The 21,722-nt window shown below is 37.2% G+C and overlaps 1 protein-coding gene and 1 long non-coding RNA gene across 26 annotated transcripts; one reads left to right on the top strand and one right to left on the bottom strand.

Moving 5' to 3' along the window:
* Positions 1 to 62: 62 nt before the first annotated feature.
* LOC114872180 (phosphatidylinositol-binding clathrin assembly protein LAP) lies at positions 63 to 21,477 on the bottom strand. 24 transcript variants are annotated; one of them, XM_046289133.1, is made up of 20 exons: positions 16,796 to 17,095; positions 16,555 to 16,730; positions 14,833 to 14,975; positions 13,272 to 13,347; positions 12,632 to 12,646; positions 11,985 to 12,087; positions 11,701 to 11,909; positions 11,523 to 11,629; positions 11,401 to 11,442; positions 11,205 to 11,299; positions 9,726 to 9,894; positions 9,514 to 9,636; positions 9,307 to 9,436; positions 9,095 to 9,181; positions 7,863 to 8,570; positions 6,965 to 7,148; positions 6,781 to 6,889; positions 6,021 to 6,104; positions 5,035 to 5,313; positions 63 to 4,252 (listed from the first exon to the last, which is right to left on the bottom strand). In XM_046289133.1, exons 3-19 carry the CDS (start codon positions 14,851 to 14,853, stop codon positions 5,044 to 5,046), a joined length of 2,532 nt encoding a protein of 843 aa, XP_046145089.1. In that variant the 5' UTR covers positions 14,854 to 14,975; positions 16,555 to 16,730; positions 16,796 to 17,095; the 3' UTR covers positions 63 to 4,252; positions 5,035 to 5,043. The 24 variants fall into 24 exon arrangements, with proteins under 24 accessions (XP_046145089.1, XP_046145084.1, XP_046145083.1 ...); XM_046289128.1 differs by lacking the exons at positions 16,555 to 16,730; positions 16,796 to 17,095 and adding an exon at positions 20,880 to 21,477 and having other exon boundaries at positions 9,726 to 9,846; XM_046289127.1 differs by lacking the exons at positions 16,555 to 16,730; positions 16,796 to 17,095 and adding an exon at positions 20,880 to 21,472 and having other exon boundaries at positions 9,095 to 9,139.
* Positions 17,229 to 20,864, top strand: LOC114872218. Of its 2 annotated transcripts, XR_006830178.1 has the most exons (8): positions 17,229 to 17,447; positions 17,509 to 17,908; positions 17,992 to 18,103; positions 18,166 to 18,415; positions 18,613 to 18,961; positions 19,059 to 19,223; positions 19,290 to 20,408; positions 20,490 to 20,864. It is a non-coding gene; the product is annotated as an uncharacterized LOC114872218 (long non-coding RNA). The 2 variants fall into 2 exon arrangements; XR_003788733.2 differs by having other exon boundaries at positions 17,229 to 17,908.
* Positions 21,478 to 21,722: the final 245 nt, after the last annotated feature.

Below are 21,722 nucleotides of genomic sequence, written 5' to 3'. Positions count from 1 at the left end.
TAAATAAGAATGTCTCCTTATTAGAAAAAGAACGGATGGTAACGGACGTACATACACGTCGGTTAATTTCAATAAATACTCTATTAAACGCCATTCATGTGTTACACAATAATCATTACAACATATTCGTAGCGTATAATGATATCAATGACAATTAATACAAAGTAATTGTAAATAATAGCGTCTCAACTAATGTTTTACTGGTGTACACATCTTCCGTTGAGAAATTTTTTATCCACACACACACACACAGGTGTAGAACGGAAAATGAGACAAATATGGCATTACTAGGATTTGTTATCAATGATCAGAAAAAATAGCGGTTTCTCCGTCTCTAGAGACTCTAAGTCTGCCGATATCGATTCGGTCGAGCTCGTCCAATCTTTCATTACTTTCTCGTTAAACAAAATATTTCTGGCTAAACGCTAGCAACTTTACAGGTTCCTCCAGGGCGACGCTCTTAACACATTCAGTGCCTCTCCCTAAATAACAGGTTTGCCCTTTTTTAATCTTCCAACATGCTAAACTTTGTATCAATCAATAGAGCAGAACCAGCAGCTTTAATAATAGTCAAAGACAGATGTTATGTACAATTTATCTAATTAAATGTATCATAGTATATTTACATCAACTCTGAATGAATATCTTCTATTCTTGTTAATGAAACTGTACACTATAAAATGAACAAACAATAAGCTAAACTTATTGTTTTTTACTACTTGAAAATTTTCTTTTTATATTACTCTATGTCAATTATAGATTGAGTATTTATTTCAGTTGCTTAAAGTAATTAAATATTTAAATTAAAAGAAATAATACATTATGATACTAGTGGACCCTCTTCAGTTAGCTAGTGATCTTTGAATGCATCACATAGGATCAGAAGAAGAAGAAGAAGAAGAAGAAGAAGAAGATAGGATCATTTCCAAGTTCTTTCATGGCACTGAATGAGTTAATGGCTGATCGACGAAAGATTTAATATAGCGTTTGTTTCTCTTTTTTTCCTAATATATCGTGCTGTCTTTCTCTAGCTGACAGGGAAGAGTTACATAGATTGCTACTGCCCTATAATTCTCGATAAAATATGTGTATATGTGTATATATATGTATATGTATGTGTAATATTGTCCTGTTATACTTGATCACCAGTAAGTTTACACGAACAGATTGTGTTTTGCCATTTAAAGCATCGTTTTTAAACGTAGCCGATGAGATACACCAACCCTTTTTAGCACAACTGTGATGCATACAAAAAGATACAAGATTTACATCCACCGTTCACGAATCTGAACAGAATTACAATTTCAAAATACAACATCACACTGGAATTTTTTTTTTTTCTCTTGATATTAACCTTGGGCGAGTCTGAATTAACGAGGTTCTACTAGCTTTATCATTATCCACATGTCGTTTGTGCGAAGTAATATCTCATTAATTCCAACTCACATAATTGAAGTATCATTGAATAATCTTCCTTCCTTATACGTTAACTACACAATTTCAAATATTTCTTTCTTGTCCGTTAATGAAGATATATAGACCAAGGTTCAAAAGTTTCTGCGAGTTTTACGTGGTTTTTATTATTTATATAGATATTTCTAAGATAGAGCGAAGAAAATAACTGGTCAGAAATTTTTGTACCTCATTATATGACTTCAACAAAACAGCACCTCCTCTAAAAATAGAACCTTATTGATTTTAATCTTTCTCTAATAATTCCAAATGTGTTGTCCTTCTTGAGTACATTTTTGGATCAACGAGGTTCTACCAGGATGTACAGGGAACAATTAAAGGATCATTTCCTTAAACTTAATGGTGACCAGGTTCCTCGCGTGATTCATAGACGTTAATTGAACATGTAATTTATGATCTAGTTTCCTATAGCCGTTGTTCTCGTCAACTTCTATGATCGCATTATACAAGGACACCTAATGGTAAATAAGTCACAAACTCGCATCAGGGGTGCACGATTATCTTAAAGAATGTTCTCTGAAAAATTGATGATATTTTAGATTTGTAAGTTAGTATCTAATTAAGAGATTAGGCTTAAAGAATCGCAAATTACCATTTTTTAACTAGTTTTTACAGAATATTATTTGCACAATTTGTACCTTCTCCAATATGTTTTGCATGGTCCGATGGGGAAACAAGTCTGCACACCCCTGACTTTTTAGAGAGTCCAACACACCAACACAGTATCTCATATTTTCATTAATCCTTCTTCTCTTTTTTGCCAAATTTCCTTTCTGCATACACAACCAAAACGCGTTCCATTCATCCTCGTACTGACAATTATCTGGCAGTATAAAAAAAAAAAAAAAGAAAAGAAAAACTTAATGTTCATGTTTGTTACGTTCATTGGTTTTTAATATTTGTGCCACTTACCGATCCAATTTTAAATAGATTTAAATAGTTAAATAATAACATTTTTCTTTTTACAAAAATTCTCTTATGTTTTCATTCAAATGGAATGTTTCACTTAAACTTCATGAAGGTCTATCAAAACTCTACAATACTTAAAGCAACATTTGAAAAAGATATTTGCAAACAGGAACCTATATCGTGTAATTTACACTGCACCATCTCTTCTATACGAAAATACAAAAACGTTAAAGGAAAAACTGCCAGCTACTAGTAACTGCGATTCACCAAGATTCAGATGACCGTACCAGAGATCTTACACGTGAAATCATTCCTATATCTCATTCCTCTCTTTACGTACACGTTATCCCTTTCTCCTTCTCACAGACATTATTCGAATCAGCCACAAGAAATCGTGACCAGATGTAACTCCGTGGAGAAGAAAATAAAATATATCCTGGTACATTTTATTTCTCCATCTAGGATTCCGTGCAGCCTCTTGATTGGCTAACTCCAGACGGCAATAAAGATACATGTTCCTCGTTAATTACACAGCGCAGATTCGTGGAGGTAGCTGCACACGGCGAGAGACAAAACGAATCCCGAATTAGACCTTAGAACAGTCATTATTGACTATATTAATAGTACCATACTGAATCGTAGACTCACGTGTTACATTCATAATTAATCGTATGAGTATCATAATCTTAATTTGTGTACATAGTTCGTTTAATTACCTAATTAAGACAGTTCGGAACGGTATACGGATAAAGAACATTAGCTGGACCATCTTACATTCCCACTCAACGCATTCATTCGCTCATTCGCTCTCTCCCTTTCTCTCTATATATTATATATATATATATATGTATATATAATACATTATTATTTAATATTTAATACTTTAACAACGGATACATCGTAACTGCTTCAGCGCCCTGAGTCGAAATCAAGATAGTACGAAAAAAATGAAACGAAGAGCGACACGGGTGCGCCATATTTTAGGATTACGCCATGTACATATACATTTATATATATATAGATATATTTATAATTTTCAACGTTGTATTATTCGCGCGAATCTGGATACGATATACGTATACACGTATAAAAATCACGCGTACGTATACGTGTATACGCAACACGTAATTTTACATATTATTATAATATTATGGATACATCATGCATCAGCCAACTATGTATAATTTTCTCGACGTATTTACGTTTAGAATCATGACGATACCGACCGAGATATACTTTTCCTTATTAAAGAGAGACGATACTTCCTTACTGGACACATCTTTCAGAATACATAAAGCTTGTGGAACTATATGAAACTCTCTACTTTTTTGCTACATGAAGATTCCTCATACATACATACATGCACACGTGCGAACACATACGACCCCCAATCTCTCCCGGATTTTTGCCAGTATATTCTTTAGCCGAGAATTACTGGAAAAAAAACGCTACAATGTCAATGCAGTACTATCACAGTCAACTCTTACGGAATAGTTGCATCCACGCATTCATGGAATTCTAAACGCAATACGGTTCATATCTGTTTAACTTGTCTATAAACTCTCTATTTATAGTCGCTTCGTAGAACTGTATACACTGAGACTACACGCATATTTCGGTAAGGCAACCGCCGTAAACTGAGTAAACCCGTATATGCGATTATACTCGATCAGCAGTAGAAATATGTGTACGGGAATAGGTCGACACCGTCGTACCGAGGAGATTTCTTCTTCTTCCATGAATCACCGGGGACGGGTCGGTTCGTGGCGGATGACGTAGAATAACGAGAATAAGCGGGGCACATTTTCTAGGCATATTACACGATATTTACAGAATTGGTGCTTCGTCCGCTCGTTTCCAATCCAAATTCCTAAAAACAGAAACTTTGATTTAGCGATACGCATAATTATTAATAAAAGTAAATGTATCATTTTTAATTCTCTTTCTTTATTTTACAGTGTTCCTTTTTATTAATACTCGATAAGCTTCTACCTTTCGATGCAAGCCTTCAATGCAATTTCTTTTATCCTTGCAGTATAAAATTATTCCATGTGCAGTTACATGAAGTTAATTAGAAATTGGTGCTATTAGTAAGAAAATCTATTAGAGACTATGAATCAATTTTGAATGGAACAGTGCTTTGTTAGAAGATATGTTGCATACAAGAAAACTGGTTCACAAACAGTATTTTTTTTTTTTTTATTGAAAACTGTTTCTGTTTTACAAAAATTATTAAGAGGAATTTGAAACCATCGATGAACCAATCCATACGATCATGCAGTGTTCCATATTAATTACGAATACATGAATATCGTTAATTACAATATGTTAAAATATGCGCTGCATTGTTTTATTACTTTTAAATTAAGTTTCAATGATAGACCATCGAGTCTGTACATCCTCCTCTTTCTTTTACTTCATAACTGAAATAAAATATAGCTTAATCAACTCTGTCAATTAGTATTTTTTCACTCGCAAACTGTTTTATATATGTATAAAGAAAACATAAACTCAAAAGATCATAGAGCAGTGGCGAAACTAATTTATCATTGAAACTAATATACTTTTCATTCTTTTGAAATTTATAGGAGATCCAACGTTTCGTCACTGATCATTTTACATCCATGTGAAGGATAAGGAAATAGATTGTACCTAATCTCTTCACAGAGCACCAAACGGATCAAGTTGGACTTGATTATTTTGTGGCTGTGTAGCAGCAGCCTGGGGTTGCTGTTGCTGCTGTGGTTGCTGTTGTTGCTGAAGATTAGCACCCATCATGGGATTCGCATTGGGCATCATCATTGGTGCAGCTCCTCCTGCAACCATCATGCCACCAGGACCACCAGGCATTGTACCCATCATCGGCCTCATGCCCTGCATACCCTGCATGCCCTGCATGCCTTGCATTCCCATTGGGACACCTTGCATTCCCTAGGGACACCAGAAAGCCGTCCAATCAGATCCAGCCTGTACTTCTGGAACGTTTACCATTTCCAGTCCAACTGTTTCCACGTTTTTCTTCTTTCATTCATATTATTTTCTTCCAATAACTCATTGTTCTATGATATTTCGATTCTTATCATGTAAATTAGGATTTTGTGTAATTACAGATTCGTTTTGAGTACGTGTTGAAAGAAAGAAAGTGTTGTAATGAATATATTTACAAGCAGTTGTTGAATCGTACAAAAAGAATTACTGCAACCTATTTATTGTATAGAACATAGATAGATATTTATAAGAATAGTATATTTATTATATCACAAAACGCATGAACAGCTAAAAGACAACTATGTAGAAGGCCTACTTCGAGTTAAGTACACGTGTGCATCACATATACAGATTATATGCAAAAGCAGGAAACAAGGATGTGGCATGACAATAGAAAATTAAAACTATTTATTATATTATTTGTCACTAACTGAATTGGCACTCAGCTATCTAAATAGAAGCTTACGAAATTGATGTCCGATGCAGCAAGTCTTTCAATTAACATGATTTTATTATAATATTTGTTTTTCTTTTGCCAAGAACTAGTTAGCAACAATACTTGTTACGTACACTTACAACGAAATCAAACCTTTGATTAAGCAACGTTTGTTTCACTCGTAACTTTTCTTTGTACAAAATATATAACTTACCAATGGTGCAGTGTGGGGAGGAAAGCCCAAGGTGGTTGTAGGAAGTTGCGTCATTCCTTGACCCTGCAACAGCCGGTAGCATGCCAGATGCCATGCATGCATTGTACAACTAAGTGTACGGGTTCAAGTTTTATTTCTGTATACTCTAGTATTATCTTTCCCTGATAAACTGTGTTTTTCAAATGGTCGAAACTTTATGCTACACCGATTTCAAAGAAAATCTATGCTTTCACAACATCATCTAATTCCCCGCCATTGCGTAAAAATAATTTCTACTAGCTATCAATCGCTGTTGTATTTGTTGTGATGACATTGCAATAAAAGAAAATGACAACAGTGCAAGATATTAACCGAGCTGAGTGCACCTAAGTATCGATAAGAGTGAGATTGTGAATAATCATTGTAACGTGTAAGCTGAATGAACAATGAAGCAAGCGTGCTGATGCTAAGACTAATATCTCTAGTCACGAAACTATCAATTAACTGTTCTTGATTCGTGAACTTGCTCGTTTGCCTCCTACAGATAATTTACATGATAACTGTTTATAGAAAATAGTAATTGAATACTAATCAGAAACAACATGCTGATATTGTCGTTGTGTTGAATGGTGAGAGTAGATAAAGTATCGACACGTATCTATACTATGTACTCGAGGGTAATATCTTATTATTATAAAGGAAGATAGTGCGATCACGATCAAAACCAACGTGCTGATAGTTCAATGCTGAAGATACGATCAGCACAGTGATCCAAACTCACCATTGGACGATAACCAGCACCAGTAGTTGCTGCCATGGGTTGTGGTGTCCATCCACCAGCTGGACCTCCTGTTTTGGCAGCATTTTTAGGAGAATTCCATTGCATACCCCTAAAATAAATGTATGGATTGTTATTTCAACGTATTATGATATTTTTAATTATGTAAAATAATTGAGATTCTCACTTGACTTGTTGTTGCGCACTTTTATTGATAGACAAATTCTGGGCAAGGCTAGCAAGGCTGCTATCCAAATCTCCGGTCAAAACTTTCCCCGTGGATGCTGCATTTTGGGGTTGCCCTGCTGCTAAAATATTATTATGTCCAGCTACGCTGATAGGCATCAGGATCGAGCCCGAACCGTCAAAACCTAAGCAACGTCTACATCAGCCAAAGCCCCAAAATAACGAAACCCAAAGTGATACACGTTTTTCCTTACACAGATAGAGAACGAATTTGATGACTTTGAAAGAGAGAGAGAAAAAAGAAAATCAAAATTAATCGTAATACTGTTTTTCACTGAGCAAAATAAAAGATTCAAATCAACTATGTCCTATAATCGTCTATAAGATTTAAAATTTTTATAATAAAAAGCCATGCTTTTAAATATACAAAGTGTTCGAAAGTGTAAATATGTGTATACTAAATACTACAATAATAAATGATCAAGTACCATGAAAATTTGTCATAAACGAATACGTAAAGGTAATGAGCGATGGAGCTAAATTGATTGCAGTAGCGATACATTCAAGCACGGCAAATTTATGAGCCATACCCAATTCAACAGTAATCTACTTTATGAATAATAAAAAATAAGTGTGAATCACTGATGCTATACAATTCTGAGCACATACTGCCGTGTTAATTTCAATCCTATTTCTATTCCTAAATGTGAAGCAAATAATTGGTGAACCCTGTTTTAATTCCAACATACTTATGCGCCACTATTTTATCTTGTTCAAGCTTCCTTAACGAAATTAAAATACACGGAAAGAGTATGTATATAGCCCGTTAGTATATCACCGGAAGCATCACTGATTCCCTTGGCATGCAAACAGCAGAATCATCTATACATTCCCGTCACCTGAAATCGGTTGCTTTGCCGGGGAACCGTACCCCGCCGGGACTTGGGTAGGAATACCGTAGCCGGCCATTGGACCACCAGGCATAACAGGCTGCCCGGTGGCGGGCATATTGCCGACCATATCGAACATGCCGAAACCCTGTTGCATAGGTTGTTGCTGTGCTTGTTGCGCGGTTGGGACTTGTTGTTGAGCGATGGGTGCCGGTCGAGACGGAGACCCGCCCAGTGCCATACGAATACTATCGTTCAAATCTTCGAAAGCGCTTTTGCCTGGAGCGGCGGCGGTGTTGATCGACGCGGCTGAAGGGGCTTTTCCAGCCGCCGCTCCTGCTGTAGTTGGTGATGCTGATCTTGGCGTAGCACCGTTTATGGCTGTCGCGGGAGGCGGCGGTCTGGGAGGCGGCGTGGCAGTGGACTTACCGGAGGCTGCAGTCGCTGAGGATACCGTCTCACCGGCAGCATCCCCGGCGGCTCCTCCCTCCGCGGTCTTGGGCACTGCAGAGTCGCTCCCAAAGAGATCTGCCTGACCGCCAGCACTGAACAGGTCTCCGGTCTGCGCTTGTTGCTGGCTCTCGCCACCTTGGTTCGCGGCACCCTGCTCGAAGAGACCAAAAGCGGCTGCGTTTGACTGCGGTGGCTGGGGACCGAGGGAAGGGAAATCGGACATGAAAGGGTTCGGTACGGATCCCGCTGCTCCTGGAGCACCAGCTTGCGCAGAAATTAAGGTGCATCAATTAGCATTTACGCTCGGTTAATTGCGTTTTAAGTAAGAATGCCTTGCAGTTATTGTCGTGCTCTTGTACCGCGTGTACACTCGCTCAATGATACTATTCGAACGATATCTCTCAGTGGTAAGAAACGTCGTTGCCAGCATTGTGTATTATTTATTAATCGGAGCTTCTTGTTAAAGTGTTAAGCGAAGCAACGATGATTTCTACGACTGTTAATAATAAACTTTGATACTTGAGAAGTTAACCGAATTATTCTTCCTAAACTCGTTACATTTAGTAGGACAGTATGATTAACTTGCACAGGCATCATCTATGAATCTAGAAATTTAGGATGCAGAAATATGATACAAAATTTGAAGCGAAACTTCCTTCACAATAAAGATATACGAATACATGTACAATGTGATGGTGAAGAATAAGAAACGGTGCATATATATTTGTCCTAGTAAGTGCAAGAATAAAATCATCGTGTCGCGAGAAAATGACGGATCAAGTACTCACCGGATTGAGAATCTTGATTGCCAAATACGGAAGAGAAACTGTTATCTGTAACAAAGTTATTATTTGCTGGGGGCACTGCGGCAAAACCTACAAACCAAAAATAAAAACAAACGGATGAGAGAACTGAAAATTGCTGATGGTGGTTAACAAAATGTGCGAGATGGTGGTAAATCAAAAATTAAAAAACAAAAAAAAACAATAATTGTATTTACCGTTACCGTTAGTCATCCACATATTGTTTTGCGCTTGTGTGGTCGGCGCAGCTGCAGGCTGTGGTGCGCCAAACATGTCCGCAAAAGGATTGCCTGCTAGCTGAAGCAAATCGTCTGATGCTTTCTGTGGCTAAAACCATTGAAAACGATACATGAGGCAATGCTGTTTAAATGGAGGTAAAATTCGCCCAGGTAAAAGTTTAGTACCTGATTTTCTGCCGTCGCTGATGATGCACCAAACAAATCTACGATTGGCTGGTTGGCGTTATTCGTTGGAGAACTGAGGAATGGATTCGTGCTTGGGCCGCTCGACGGAGATTGTACTTTTGCCTGAAAAATTAAGCAGATAATGAAACCTTTCGTTCTACGTATACATATACGTATCAATAATTTATAAGAAAGTTGTACAAGTGAGATACCTTGTACTGATTCATAGCGGCTTCCTCTTCCGCGAGAGCTTGCTGCCGTAACGCTTCATCGATATGTCCATTTCCAGCATGGTCGAGGCGATTGTTACTCGCTGCTGTTCCAAACGCAGTACTGGTGGAAGACAGGGCGGACACTCCCGACTTTACATTCGTTCTATTGCTGCTCGGGTAATGATTGGGCGATGGATGTGTGTTTGATGGAGCAGTGGATTAATAGAGGAAAGGAGGAGAAGCCGTATCAGCGTAGACAAGTGTGGCCATAGGAAAGAAAAGGAACGATTATTGAAAAAAAAGGAGAAGACAAACAAAAAAACAAAGAAACCAGTGTAGTACGTATAAAGATATAAACGATGTGTAAAAAAGTTCAACTACTTAGTGGTCATTCATACGCTCGCATCAGACATACACACATGCGTAACGGCTAGCTTTCTTTTTCACAGACTGCCTTGTATCTTTTTTACAGATTCTTCACTCGCATAAGCAATTACTTTAACGTAAGCTACCTAATACGTTTTACAATGGAAATGAAACAAAAGCATGTACTTTCTCGTTTGCTACTGCTACAAACACATTTGCACGCACGCACACACACACACTTATATACAGATTCAATTCATGTGCAAGAATCACCTAGCTTCTAATCGAAATAAAATTTTGTGCAAAATCTCTGAATATTAATTGCAACAAAATTTTCACATTATAAATGGACTATTACAATTGTGATAATGTTACAAGACTGATTCTTCTGGCGCAAAATAAATTTTACAAATATTGTACTAAACTTATCAAGAACACATTAAGTGGGACACGCGTGTGCCATAAAAACAGAAATTAAAAACTTTTGTAACAAAACATAATGCTTTGAATGATAAGCTAAGTGGTATTTCAGCAAACACATAGATTTTGGCTTAAGGAAAAGCTTGAAATGCTTTGATGTGTATCTAAAAATCATAAAAACAATGAATTCTAGTACTTAACACATTCATAAACTGCAACTATAAAAGGCAAAACATAAAAAACTGGAACAGAAACGGGGAAACGAAAATTCCGAATGAAAAAAAGCACATGTTCTCAAGCAAGAAAAAATAAATATCAATATTACCTTTCACCCTACAATTTACAAAACATTTTGCGAGGAAATAGTATGAGTGTCGGTTGGATGAAAAGTGGGATTTGTATTTTTGTATATGTAGAATTTGTAGTAGAATAGTAGCAAAGGAAAAAGTCTGATGGGATGCCTAATTTATATTAATTAATATCTCTTGACATAAAATTCTATATAAAAAACTTCTTTTTAAGTAAAAATACCTATTTTTGAACCACAACTCTACACTGAATGATATGTTCATTTCACATGTTACCTTTAACTTTTGCTAATAGACATATCGCAAAATATTTCTCAGAATTAATTGATTTGATCCTACTCTGAACACTAACTCGAGATATATGAATGAATTGTAAATGAAATACCTTGCAGATTGCGTTGGTGTATTTGCTGCAGAGCCCTTCTTTCCTTCCAAGGAAGCCAAGTGTTGTTCTAATGCATCCAACAAGCTGCTTGGAGCCTAAAAACGATTCAATCCAATATGAAATAATAATAATAATAATTATCCAATGCGCCGGTACTTTGTCAAAATAAAAAATTGCTATTCCATGAACGCGTTACCTTTGTTAGATCAGGTATATCCCCTTTATCAATGCCGACATTCTGTAAAATGATAAAATTAGTTTCACACATTACTAATACTTGTACTAGAAACAAGAAGAAGAGGATTAATTTTAACCAACCTCGGCAACTTTCAAGAATTCACCAACCCGATCCATTCGTATCAGAAACTTTTTATACAAGTCCAAAGCCTCGCGACATTGCTTTTTATTCATATCAAAATATTTTTCTAAAATTCAGTAAGACAAAGTTTAAGTAATCCTTTTAGAAGGTACAACGCGAATACTGGTTATACTGTACCTAGTAAATTAATAATGCCATCGTTGTAACAAGCAAATAATCGGATCAGATCTCGAAAGAGAAGCATGAAAGCCATGTTTATAACACCGTTTGTAAGATCATTAGCGGTACAGTCGAATTCTAGCAAGGCGTCCAATTGTGCCTGGAGAACTGGCAAGGTTTTCAATAATTTTTCAGCATTCATGGTTCGCAGGGTGCGATCCTCCTTTCTGAAATACAATTTAAAACAAACGAATGATTTCTGAATTACTTTCAATATTACCTTTCGTTTATCGATTACTAACCCTCTCTTAACTTTGCAAAAATCAAACGCTACAGTTCTGTAGGAAAGAGCCTTCTCGTTCAGATACTTGGCGTATCTTCTGATGAACGGTGACATGTCATAGCCTGATGAAAAAGAGAAATACAATTACTCATTGAAAGACAAACTCCACGATGAAAGGGAAACATTATTTTATTTATTTGAATTAAGTGACATCTTAAGGAGGTAAGAAAATATTTCTTGAATGAAAAAAGTAGACGGATCTGAGGCAAAATATTGAACAAACGCAGGTGCAAATATTTGTGTGCATGGTATAGTGTGTAAGTGCAAGAGAACAGGCGTTGTTAGACACGCTTTCAGTTTGAACGTGAGAAGTGCGTGCGTTATACAAATAGTAGATAGAGATTCGTCTCAGTCTTCGCCGTAAGCTGTGTATGTAGAGAAAGCACGCGATGGTATCAATTTAATTAGAGCTAAAAATCCCAGGAGAGGAATGCTAGTCTCCCAATAAAATTTCTGACGGATCACACGACATTTAATTACCATAAATTTTAGATAGCAATCTGAGATAGGAGGAACAAAAGAGTCTAATATAAGGGAATTATTATTACACACCAAAAAAAAAAAAAAAATTATTAATAATTAGGAAATGATGGAATGTTAACTCACCGATACGTGCTCCTGCTGTGCCCAAATAGAGAAAAAATTAGTTCCAAGTTAGTAAATCATAGACAGAGGCCAGATACAGATAGCTGCACAATGCTAGGAAGTTAGTCAGGAAGAAGTTATTTAATTTTCAACTTTGAAAGAACAAAGGTTTACAGTGTATCGTTATAGACACTCGTCGCTACTTGTTATTTAACCATATATAACCAGATCCTTCCAACAAGTACTTGAAAACTTTCTCAAAAACCACTACTTGTTACATAGAGTTAATCGACAAGCAACAAACCTGAATCCAGTTTAATCTTATTAATTCGTTATAAATAGACATCGTGTACTTGTGCTTGCGTGCATGTACTTTATTTTTAGTAACTTCATGTTACTTCTAGTAAGAAACATTAATGAATTAAAAAATCAAAGCAACAACAAGATAAACTTGAAAATATCATGCCTACTCGAGTAATAGTTCAATTAGATAACCAATTGGACGATTTAATTAGATTACAATTATTTGTTATTTAATTATTAGTAGTAACTTCTTCGGTATCCTCAGTTTGAAGCTTTCAAGATCGTTCGAACTGGCTAGCTAATTGAATAACTCGACGGAAGTTTAAAGCAAGCAAATTCTTTTAAACATTGTGGTCACCTTGCACGCCGCTTTTATCGAGAAAATTACTGAGCTGAAACGTGCTGTTACTGGACGCCAGATACTGTGTAAACCTCTGCAACAAAAAAAGATATCCATTTATTGATAACATTTCCATAGAACAATCAATACGTCCTATTTTAATTAATTCTAATCTTAGCCCAAAAAAAAGAAGAATGGAAGTTAATTTTATTTGTCATGGAAGAGTGAAGTCTTTGAAAATAAAAATTCTGTGATATTTTGAAGCAACAGTTCTTTAACCAAATCGCTATCATTATCATAGTGACTGTGAATCTGTTGCTGTTGTCTATCGAATCGCATGTGCAAACCGCAAATGTTAGACTCTAGTCACGGACTCGTGCTATTCGATCCCGTGCACATTCACGCACAAGCGACTGGCAAGGGCGACGACACTTCCCCTCTTCGACTCATCATCACTGAACCGAAATGAGTTAGATGACCCCTGAACGAATGTAAATAATACTATGTAACTTACACGAATCGCTCAGATTTACCGTGAAACGAGGAGTGAACCCTAGAGAAACGCTAACATCTTATTAAATTTTACTTTAATAGGAAATGACTGATGTTGAAGAAGAAAAAGTAAAATTCAATTATTTCAACTCTTCCAAGACTTTTCCACGGTTCTGACCTTTTTATTATGCAGAGAAAGATTTACATAACAGACTGGTTTCCAAGATACCTTTCAATGAAAGCTTATTTGATTTGCTACATCTATAATAGCATAGATTTTAGATATCTTTCCGATTCTATAATAACTATAGTAACTCTTTTCGACATTTGTAAAGTCTTCCATTTATTTGCCCAGTATATCTAACTATTAATACGGTTAAGAAATTAATGATATTAACTTCATTTGCTGCATTCTGTAAAATTACTTAATCGCTACGATTCTAAAGGAAAAATTTGTAAAACGAATCGCAAAAAAATAAAAAACACCCCTGCTTCATCGAAGCCCAAGAGCAGACTGGCTTTATCAGATGCATCTGGCCCATTTACCTAGGGGTGAAGTAACAAGCCCTGTGATTGATGGAGTACGACTGATTAAACAAGCGCAGCTATCTGATTGATCTTAAGTGTTTAATCGGTAGTACTGTTGTCGAAATAACGTATCGTAACGCGACTGGTACGAGTTTATACGATCATATTACATTATTTTGCAACTTTAGAAATTCTCAGGAAAGAAATTTAATTTTCTTGTCAACGCTAGTGTTAAGATCATTGTCCCAGTAATATAGGTCTTAAAATAATATGGAATAAATAAAATAGATGGAGAGAACAAAGATTTTGTTGTACATCGAGGCAATTGCTATAAAGAAGCAATTAACCAGAATGCACAAGTACTGTTGTATCTGTTATTTTCTTTTTAATTGAAGAATCGCAAATCCTCGCTACTCTATCATCTTCAACAACTTGTCGTTCGTCGAGAATTAAAGGAAAAGAAGTTTGTCTGATTGCATTCGAGAAGCCACTTATCGGCTGAATACTCGGTACTCTTGGATCCTGTTCTGCGTTGCAGATAGAAACGAACAGTCTTTACCTCGTTGCCATAACAAAGCATATGGTGGACCGTGATCAGAGCTTTGAAAACCACCGTCCAGTTGGTGTTCTGTGATCGTTCTATTAGTAGATTCGCCAGCTGTGGTATCGACACGTTCGGCTCGTTTGTGCATCGTACTAAATCTGAAAAGAAAGAAAAAATCATTATCAGTATACTGACAATTATTTTCATTGTTGTTCAAGGATGTTCTGGCATGGTAACAAACAGCTGTGATACTGTATATGCATACTGTAACAAATTTCTCTTGCTCAATTGAAAAATTTAAGTAAACATCCTTGCCAAACAATTAAAGAGAATAAAAACGATTACATGTGTTGCAATGAATCCTGTGATAATACGGTAACAATTAAAGCAAGGCTTTTTGCAAATTAACTTCAATTATTCCCTGTAAACAAACTACTTCGCATAAACCTTCTCATTGTTCCCTGGAATTATGAGAATCCCAGTAAACGAGGCTGATCAATCATTATCAGTTCCACAGGCTGTTTCCAATAAAAGCGTGCTACGCACATTTCGCCGAGGCGATTTATCGTTTCTTTCTCTAGCTGAAACAACGCTATTGAGTGGTCAGTAAAGAGATACGACTGAACGGAACCGTATAATCTCCTCTCGTGCTGTTTTTACCGCATCTATCATTGATACGTCCACAGCAGACGGCGAAGAAAACCGTAATGACCCCTAATTGAAAGAGCAAAGTGACAACCTTTCGATTCTACTTTGCTACCGCATCTACAACGATACGACAAAATACTAAATCTCTGACCGGCGATGAATATTCCAGAAGAAACGTGGAACGAGCCTGAACCAGTCTTCCTGGTCACTTCTCTGGTGTCGTGACTCATGTTATGGCTATAATCATGGGAACAGTCCAAGTAAAAAGTAAAAAAGAATAAAACTATTGCAGCACATTGTTTTATCGAATATATGTATACAATGATCTGTTTATCAAAATGAAAATATTTTTAAGAGATACGCCTTGTGCCAGTTGGTATAGAAACAGAGATATAGAAAGAGCTAAAATTAGCTACCTGAATTCGTAGAAAGAGAAATATACTACTCTCTTGCCTTTTCCTTTCAAATAATAGAAAGTAGAATAAGAAGAGAGTCCTCTGCTTCATTTGTTAACAGAATTATTTCCTATTGCTAGTGACATTGCAGTTACTATCTCTTACTGGATTGATGCAATCTGAAAACACAGTTTGTCATCGTTTCATCTTCGTACAACAGTTTGTTTATTTTCAGAGAAGAAAGTCTGATTATACCCGTTGCCAAAACGTTGGGGAGGTTCGCGACGTGCTCGACCTTGTCACGCGCTTCCTCTTCTAATAATGTACTAGGAAACGCGAGGAAGCGAACCCAGAGAACCAGTGTCCCATTCAGTAAGTGTCCTTCTATTTATAAAAGGTAAGAAAACCACAAGATTGGACACGCAGTTCAATGCGTTTTCGCCAACCGTGTAACAAGGCGAACCGAAGCCGTGCTTCTTGAAGAAAATCAATAGTCGAGGAGGTGCCCTTTACCAAGGCCACCACGTGATCGATGCTTTCCAGGTGAACCTTACGGTGAAACAAAAAAGTATTTGAAAAATTCTTGCTATTATAACTGTGTATACAGAGCTGAGATACTTGGACGACCTTGAGCGCGATCCAAATCCCTATTTCCCTATGTTTCTGCTACATTATTGATCCAACTGAATCTTACAACTGCCTGTCTTCTCTGTGTCCTATCAGTTAGCATCGCTCATCCCTGCATTATCAATTCTTCTTGTGATTTTCGCTTTCAAGAGACCTCCACGTGTAACTGCCTTCTACGAACAGCGAACAAAGCCCTTTGTCGGCAGCCAACACTCCAGGAGGTCCACAACCAGTTGCTATAATCTTAAATAAATATGGACTTCTTAGATTTCTTTTTTACAATATTTAAATGTCGAAAATATCCTTACCTAATCATTAAACATTAATGATTTCAATTACTGTATACACTTCGCTATTTAGATGTTTAGAAAGTGTTATAGCTTCGCACAAATATGGCTTCAAATAAAATCAATCAAGTCGAGACTCGCATCGCGACCCTCGCATTTTTATAAATAAACAACGACGCAGTTTAAACCTGTTTATAACCATCGGTCCATTTAAGCGGAAGAAAACTGATGAATCAAACAATTGTTAGGAATAGAATGTGAAATATAGACGAACGCAATCATTATCGGAATTATCTTAAAGTTGAAGGGGTGTGCTCCTCCCGAGTCCAGACTCGTAACGGGGGGCGTTACCGATAACGTGTTTTGGTAAGACGATAGCTGCAACAAGCGCGGATTATCAAAAAAAGAATGAACTTTCGTCAATTGCAAAACATCAATTTTTGGTTACCTTATTTTCTCATTCTTTATTCTTCAAGTGGAGATAAATCCGTCAAAATGAATGCAATAACCTTTTCTAACGTGGTTTTAATTCCCGCCTTAAAAATGCGATAGTAGCGCCATTCGATACAAGTATCGCATTAGAAAATGATCGAATTTGAAATATCGAAGTATCGCAAAAGTATCGAACAAAAGTATCGTACTTATTTGAATTGATTCGTTACGATGTTCAAAGGTAAGTAACCTCGTTTTTTATTTATACCAAAACTTTAATTTACATTTAAAATGTGATTCAGCAAAAAACATTTCACGACCACCGGCCGACATGAAATAACAGCGATACTTTCGTTACGTAAAAATGCAGCAATACCTGCAACCCGATGTAATCACACAACACATCGAATCGAGTGAAATAACGGCAGAGTTGTAAAAATGGAACGAGTCGAAGGACAACGATTATCAACGATCAAGAAGAAAAAGAAGCGTGCGAAGAAGGCACAGGAAACGAGCAACGTCGATAGGGGCGAATACCATGAAAATCTTGGACGTGATTCATCCGTACAATGGCCGTGCTCAATTACGTAGCTGAACAAATTGCACAATTCGATGAGACTCGGAATAGACGTTCTCGTATTGCAGGTGTTTTCCATACCGTGTATTTACACGGATTGAGTACGGGAATTACTCATTGACGACGTATGAATCAGAGAGTCATTGAACGTTGGGAAAAACTATCTGAAATAGTGGAAGAATTAACGTATGCATGTATTTCTTTTTAGCGAAAGCAGGCGGTTCGGAAGAAATCCAAAAATACCAACATAACCTCGCGTCAAAGCAGAAAGCATTTTATCGGCCCTACTATCAAGAAAACTATAATAAAAATGGACCAAGGTATGGTTGTTTCGCGACGACATTTCATCTCGCCAAACTATCATCAACGGCTTTATTTTTAGATTAACGTGTGATCATCCATCGAGGTGACCTACGAATAAGCAGGCATCAAGAACGATCGCGAGGTCATCGGCTGGGAATCAAGTGTACGGCCGATCGATACACACAGAATCTCGAACGAAAGCTACCCAGGGAGCTATTCCTAGTGGGCATGTGCGAAATTCATACTCCTTCGATGGACAGTTCTCGATTACCTGATCGATTCAATTCTCTCTGATCTTTAGATCATTTCAAACGTTCAATCTTACCATGGTAATAGAAGCTGACGTTTTTAATTTTCTACATAAATTGTACAGAACTGCTGGTTACTTGTAAGAAATTCTTCAAGTTTATAATTGAAGTTGCTTTTGTATCGACAGCAACAATGGTTCTGCTTTGTTACACCTCAAAGCAGCTGTTCAGTTTTATACAACATTCGCTTCTGAATAACGGAATTTTCCCTTTTGCAGCTTGAAACCGAGTTTAACGAAATAACAAACTTCAGCGTTCCCGAACGAGCAAACGGTTTTATATTCTACCACAACGAAATTACCGGTATAATTTTCCAATTACGGGAAACGAAGTTTTCCTCGGGAAAAATCAATTGCTGAAGAAGCGACTGGTCTCTGTACCCGCGTACATGCTTTCCTGTAAAATTCTTGTTTTCGAAAATGCTGCCACGATGCGAAGATCAAGAGTATGATCGTTGCAAACTGTCTAAGTAAAATGACGAGCGTAGATAAACGCAAGATTAGTCGGAGCCCCATTTTTCAATACTTACAGGAGATACTTCAACATAAATATGTGATATAAAACTTGGTGAGAAAGGCATGGAACATATTGCATCATTCTAAAGTACAAAACTGGGACCAAGTACTATCTTTATTAATAAAAAAACACTGTAAAACTGTTCCAGAGAAAGGGACGCTCGATAATGACATCATTGATAGGAATTCGTTTCGCTATCTAAATTAGCAGACCGGAAGAAAGAACGTAAGTTCCGTTCGATTCCATTCCATTCCACTAAAACGGAAACAGCCTCTCCAACATTTTTATTTGCAAGAATCTAAAGGAACGTTAGGTAAATATATTAACCAATCCGACAGGTTGCACAAAGATCTTTATGGTAATCTTTTTAATCCTACAGTAGGGTGGAAAAGGAGAAGCGCGAACGCCGTTATAAGATCAAATGGGACAATTAGAAATAATTCAATATAACTGAAAGGTGCAAAGACCGGACGTTACACTCTTCGATGAGGGTGGACTTTTAAATTGAAATAGATACAGGTCACAGCACCTACGCGTGTACCTATAAACCTTGATGCACAACCATGCGACAGTGAAATCGATAATCGTGAGGAACTCGTGTGGTTTCCTATCGTTCAAACATTAACTTCATTTCTTCTTGACAATGGGAGTTTTTGCAGCATCGATAACTTTCAAAATTAATTAACGAAACAACACATGCCAGTGACGGTGGATACAAATTTCAAATTATTCGTAACTGACTCGACTAGGGTGAAATCAATATAGTCGACCAGGAATTAGAGATTAATTTTGAAATCTTTTTCTTCTTAGCTTATCGATAGTAACCGTGAGCATAGTAACGGATACGAGAGCGATAAGGATTACAGGGTGTACACAAACTGTGCGTACAACTGTGCAAATTCTAAAATTATTCAGCAATATTCAATTTTTTTCTATCGACACGCGCCGTCAGAAACAAGTTTCGACTTTAACACGTCCGTGACAACGTTCATAATAACGTAACAGCTCGCATAGTCGCAGGGAACTTAGTTAAGAAACTACTTTCGCGTAAAATATCACTTATCAACGGCGATTCTGTGATACAAAAACTTTCACCGTTACTCAATTTAAATTCAAGATTATGTAAAATTAGCATTACTATATTTGTCAATGATTTTTTATATTCGACGGAACTAAACTGTCTACGTCAATGGAAATGTTTTTATAATTATCAATAAGAATTGTGCGTTTTAACGTAACTGTAATGACCGACATGTAACGTGACGGCAGGTGCTTTGCCAGTGAGCTGTGGAATCGATACGAACAGTCGTGTGCAGTTGCTTACGTTTCAAAAAGAAAAAAAAGATTATTCTTCCTTACAAGGAAACGTAATCTTTATCAATATCGTTAACGTAAAGGTAACGAAAAAATGTAAGCTGATACTTTGTACTCGGTGAATAATTTGAAACTTTGATGACGTATACCGATCTTTCGGTTGCCTCAAAAGGCACAAGTAATTGTAAGTGGTACGAAATAGCTATGGAATGGTAACATTTTTGGCTTTCTTCCCGCGTCACCGATCAATTCTTCTTACAATTAGATCCGTCGTATCCTTATGGATCCACCTCTGCGAGGAAGTACAAAATCTAAGTCGAAACACCTTCCATATAATACCTCGAAATGGAAAGTAACCCGTTAAAGACGTAACGGGCAAGAAAGTACGAAAGGTGTGCTTCGGTTCGTGCATCAAACATGACTATTCCTTCTGGACGTCAAGGAAGTTGGTACCGTAGAAAATCATTGAATCTCAAGTGAAACGTATTTATACAGGTTCGTGGAAAAGAAGCATCGTTTCTAACAACGATGCCGACAAATGATCCTCTCACTTTTCCCAGTGAAAACAAAGACGATGAAATGAATTGAATACAGGAATACTAAAGGGTAATGCACGATTGAAAGCAGATGAAAATGAAAAAATGAATCTGCTTACATTCGAGATGTTTCTTCTTAGGGCCTATCATCTCCTCGGTGGTGGCTTTACATACAGCTTTGGCAAGGCCCTGCCCGGCGATGCTGTGTCTCGCTGCTAATAATCTGTCGTTGATGGTCTGTCCCGCCATACTGTCGTTCCTTCTGTCACACTGGAAGTCTTTATCAGCTCACCTGCTACCTTTTGATCCTATTCTATAATCACTTTCCAAGATCGTTCGCCAACTGGTCGACGGGGACTAAATGTGTCACACGCACACCACTCGTGGGGTAACCGAGGAAATGTCTCACTCGAACGATCGAACGAGTAACATCGAATGAAAAATCGTTATGTACAGCCGGTTCGCGTGAATCTTTCGATTTCGTAATTCCCGGTACCGGCCTGCCAACGAAATCGCGATTCGATCGAGCCCAGAAGCTCTCTCGCACGCGTTTACGGCTAAGCTGGCTGGACGGGTTGGACGACAGCTCAGCTCACGGCGACGACAGAAGGCTCTCACAACCTGCCAAAATGGCGACCCGGACCTCCTACTCCTTCGCCGGACCGATCACTCCTGACAGCCAATCCTCGACTTTCTCCGCAAACACGGCCTACCATTTCTGACGTCATACCACGTGGGTCAAAACAAGCATCCATTCGATAATAAAATAATATTTTAAACAGTTCTTTAAGCTCTATAAATTAATATCTTCAGTTGATGCTTTCAATAACAGTTTCTTACGTTTCTGTTTCCTCTTCTAGCTTTCCAGAGTAGGAGTGATTAAACTTGGGTATCAGCAGCCTAAGATTGATTATTATAATTTTAGACGAATACTGCATAATTTTGTATACATAATAATAAAA

This window comes from Osmia bicornis, chromosome 16 (assembly GCF_907164935.1).
Source record: "Osmia bicornis bicornis chromosome 16, iOsmBic2.1, whole genome shotgun sequence".
Lineage (NCBI taxonomy): Eukaryota > Metazoa > Arthropoda > Insecta > Hymenoptera > Megachilidae > Osmia > Osmia bicornis.
Note: the sequence above shows the minus strand (reverse complement) of the source record. Positions and strands in the feature narration are given on the sequence as shown.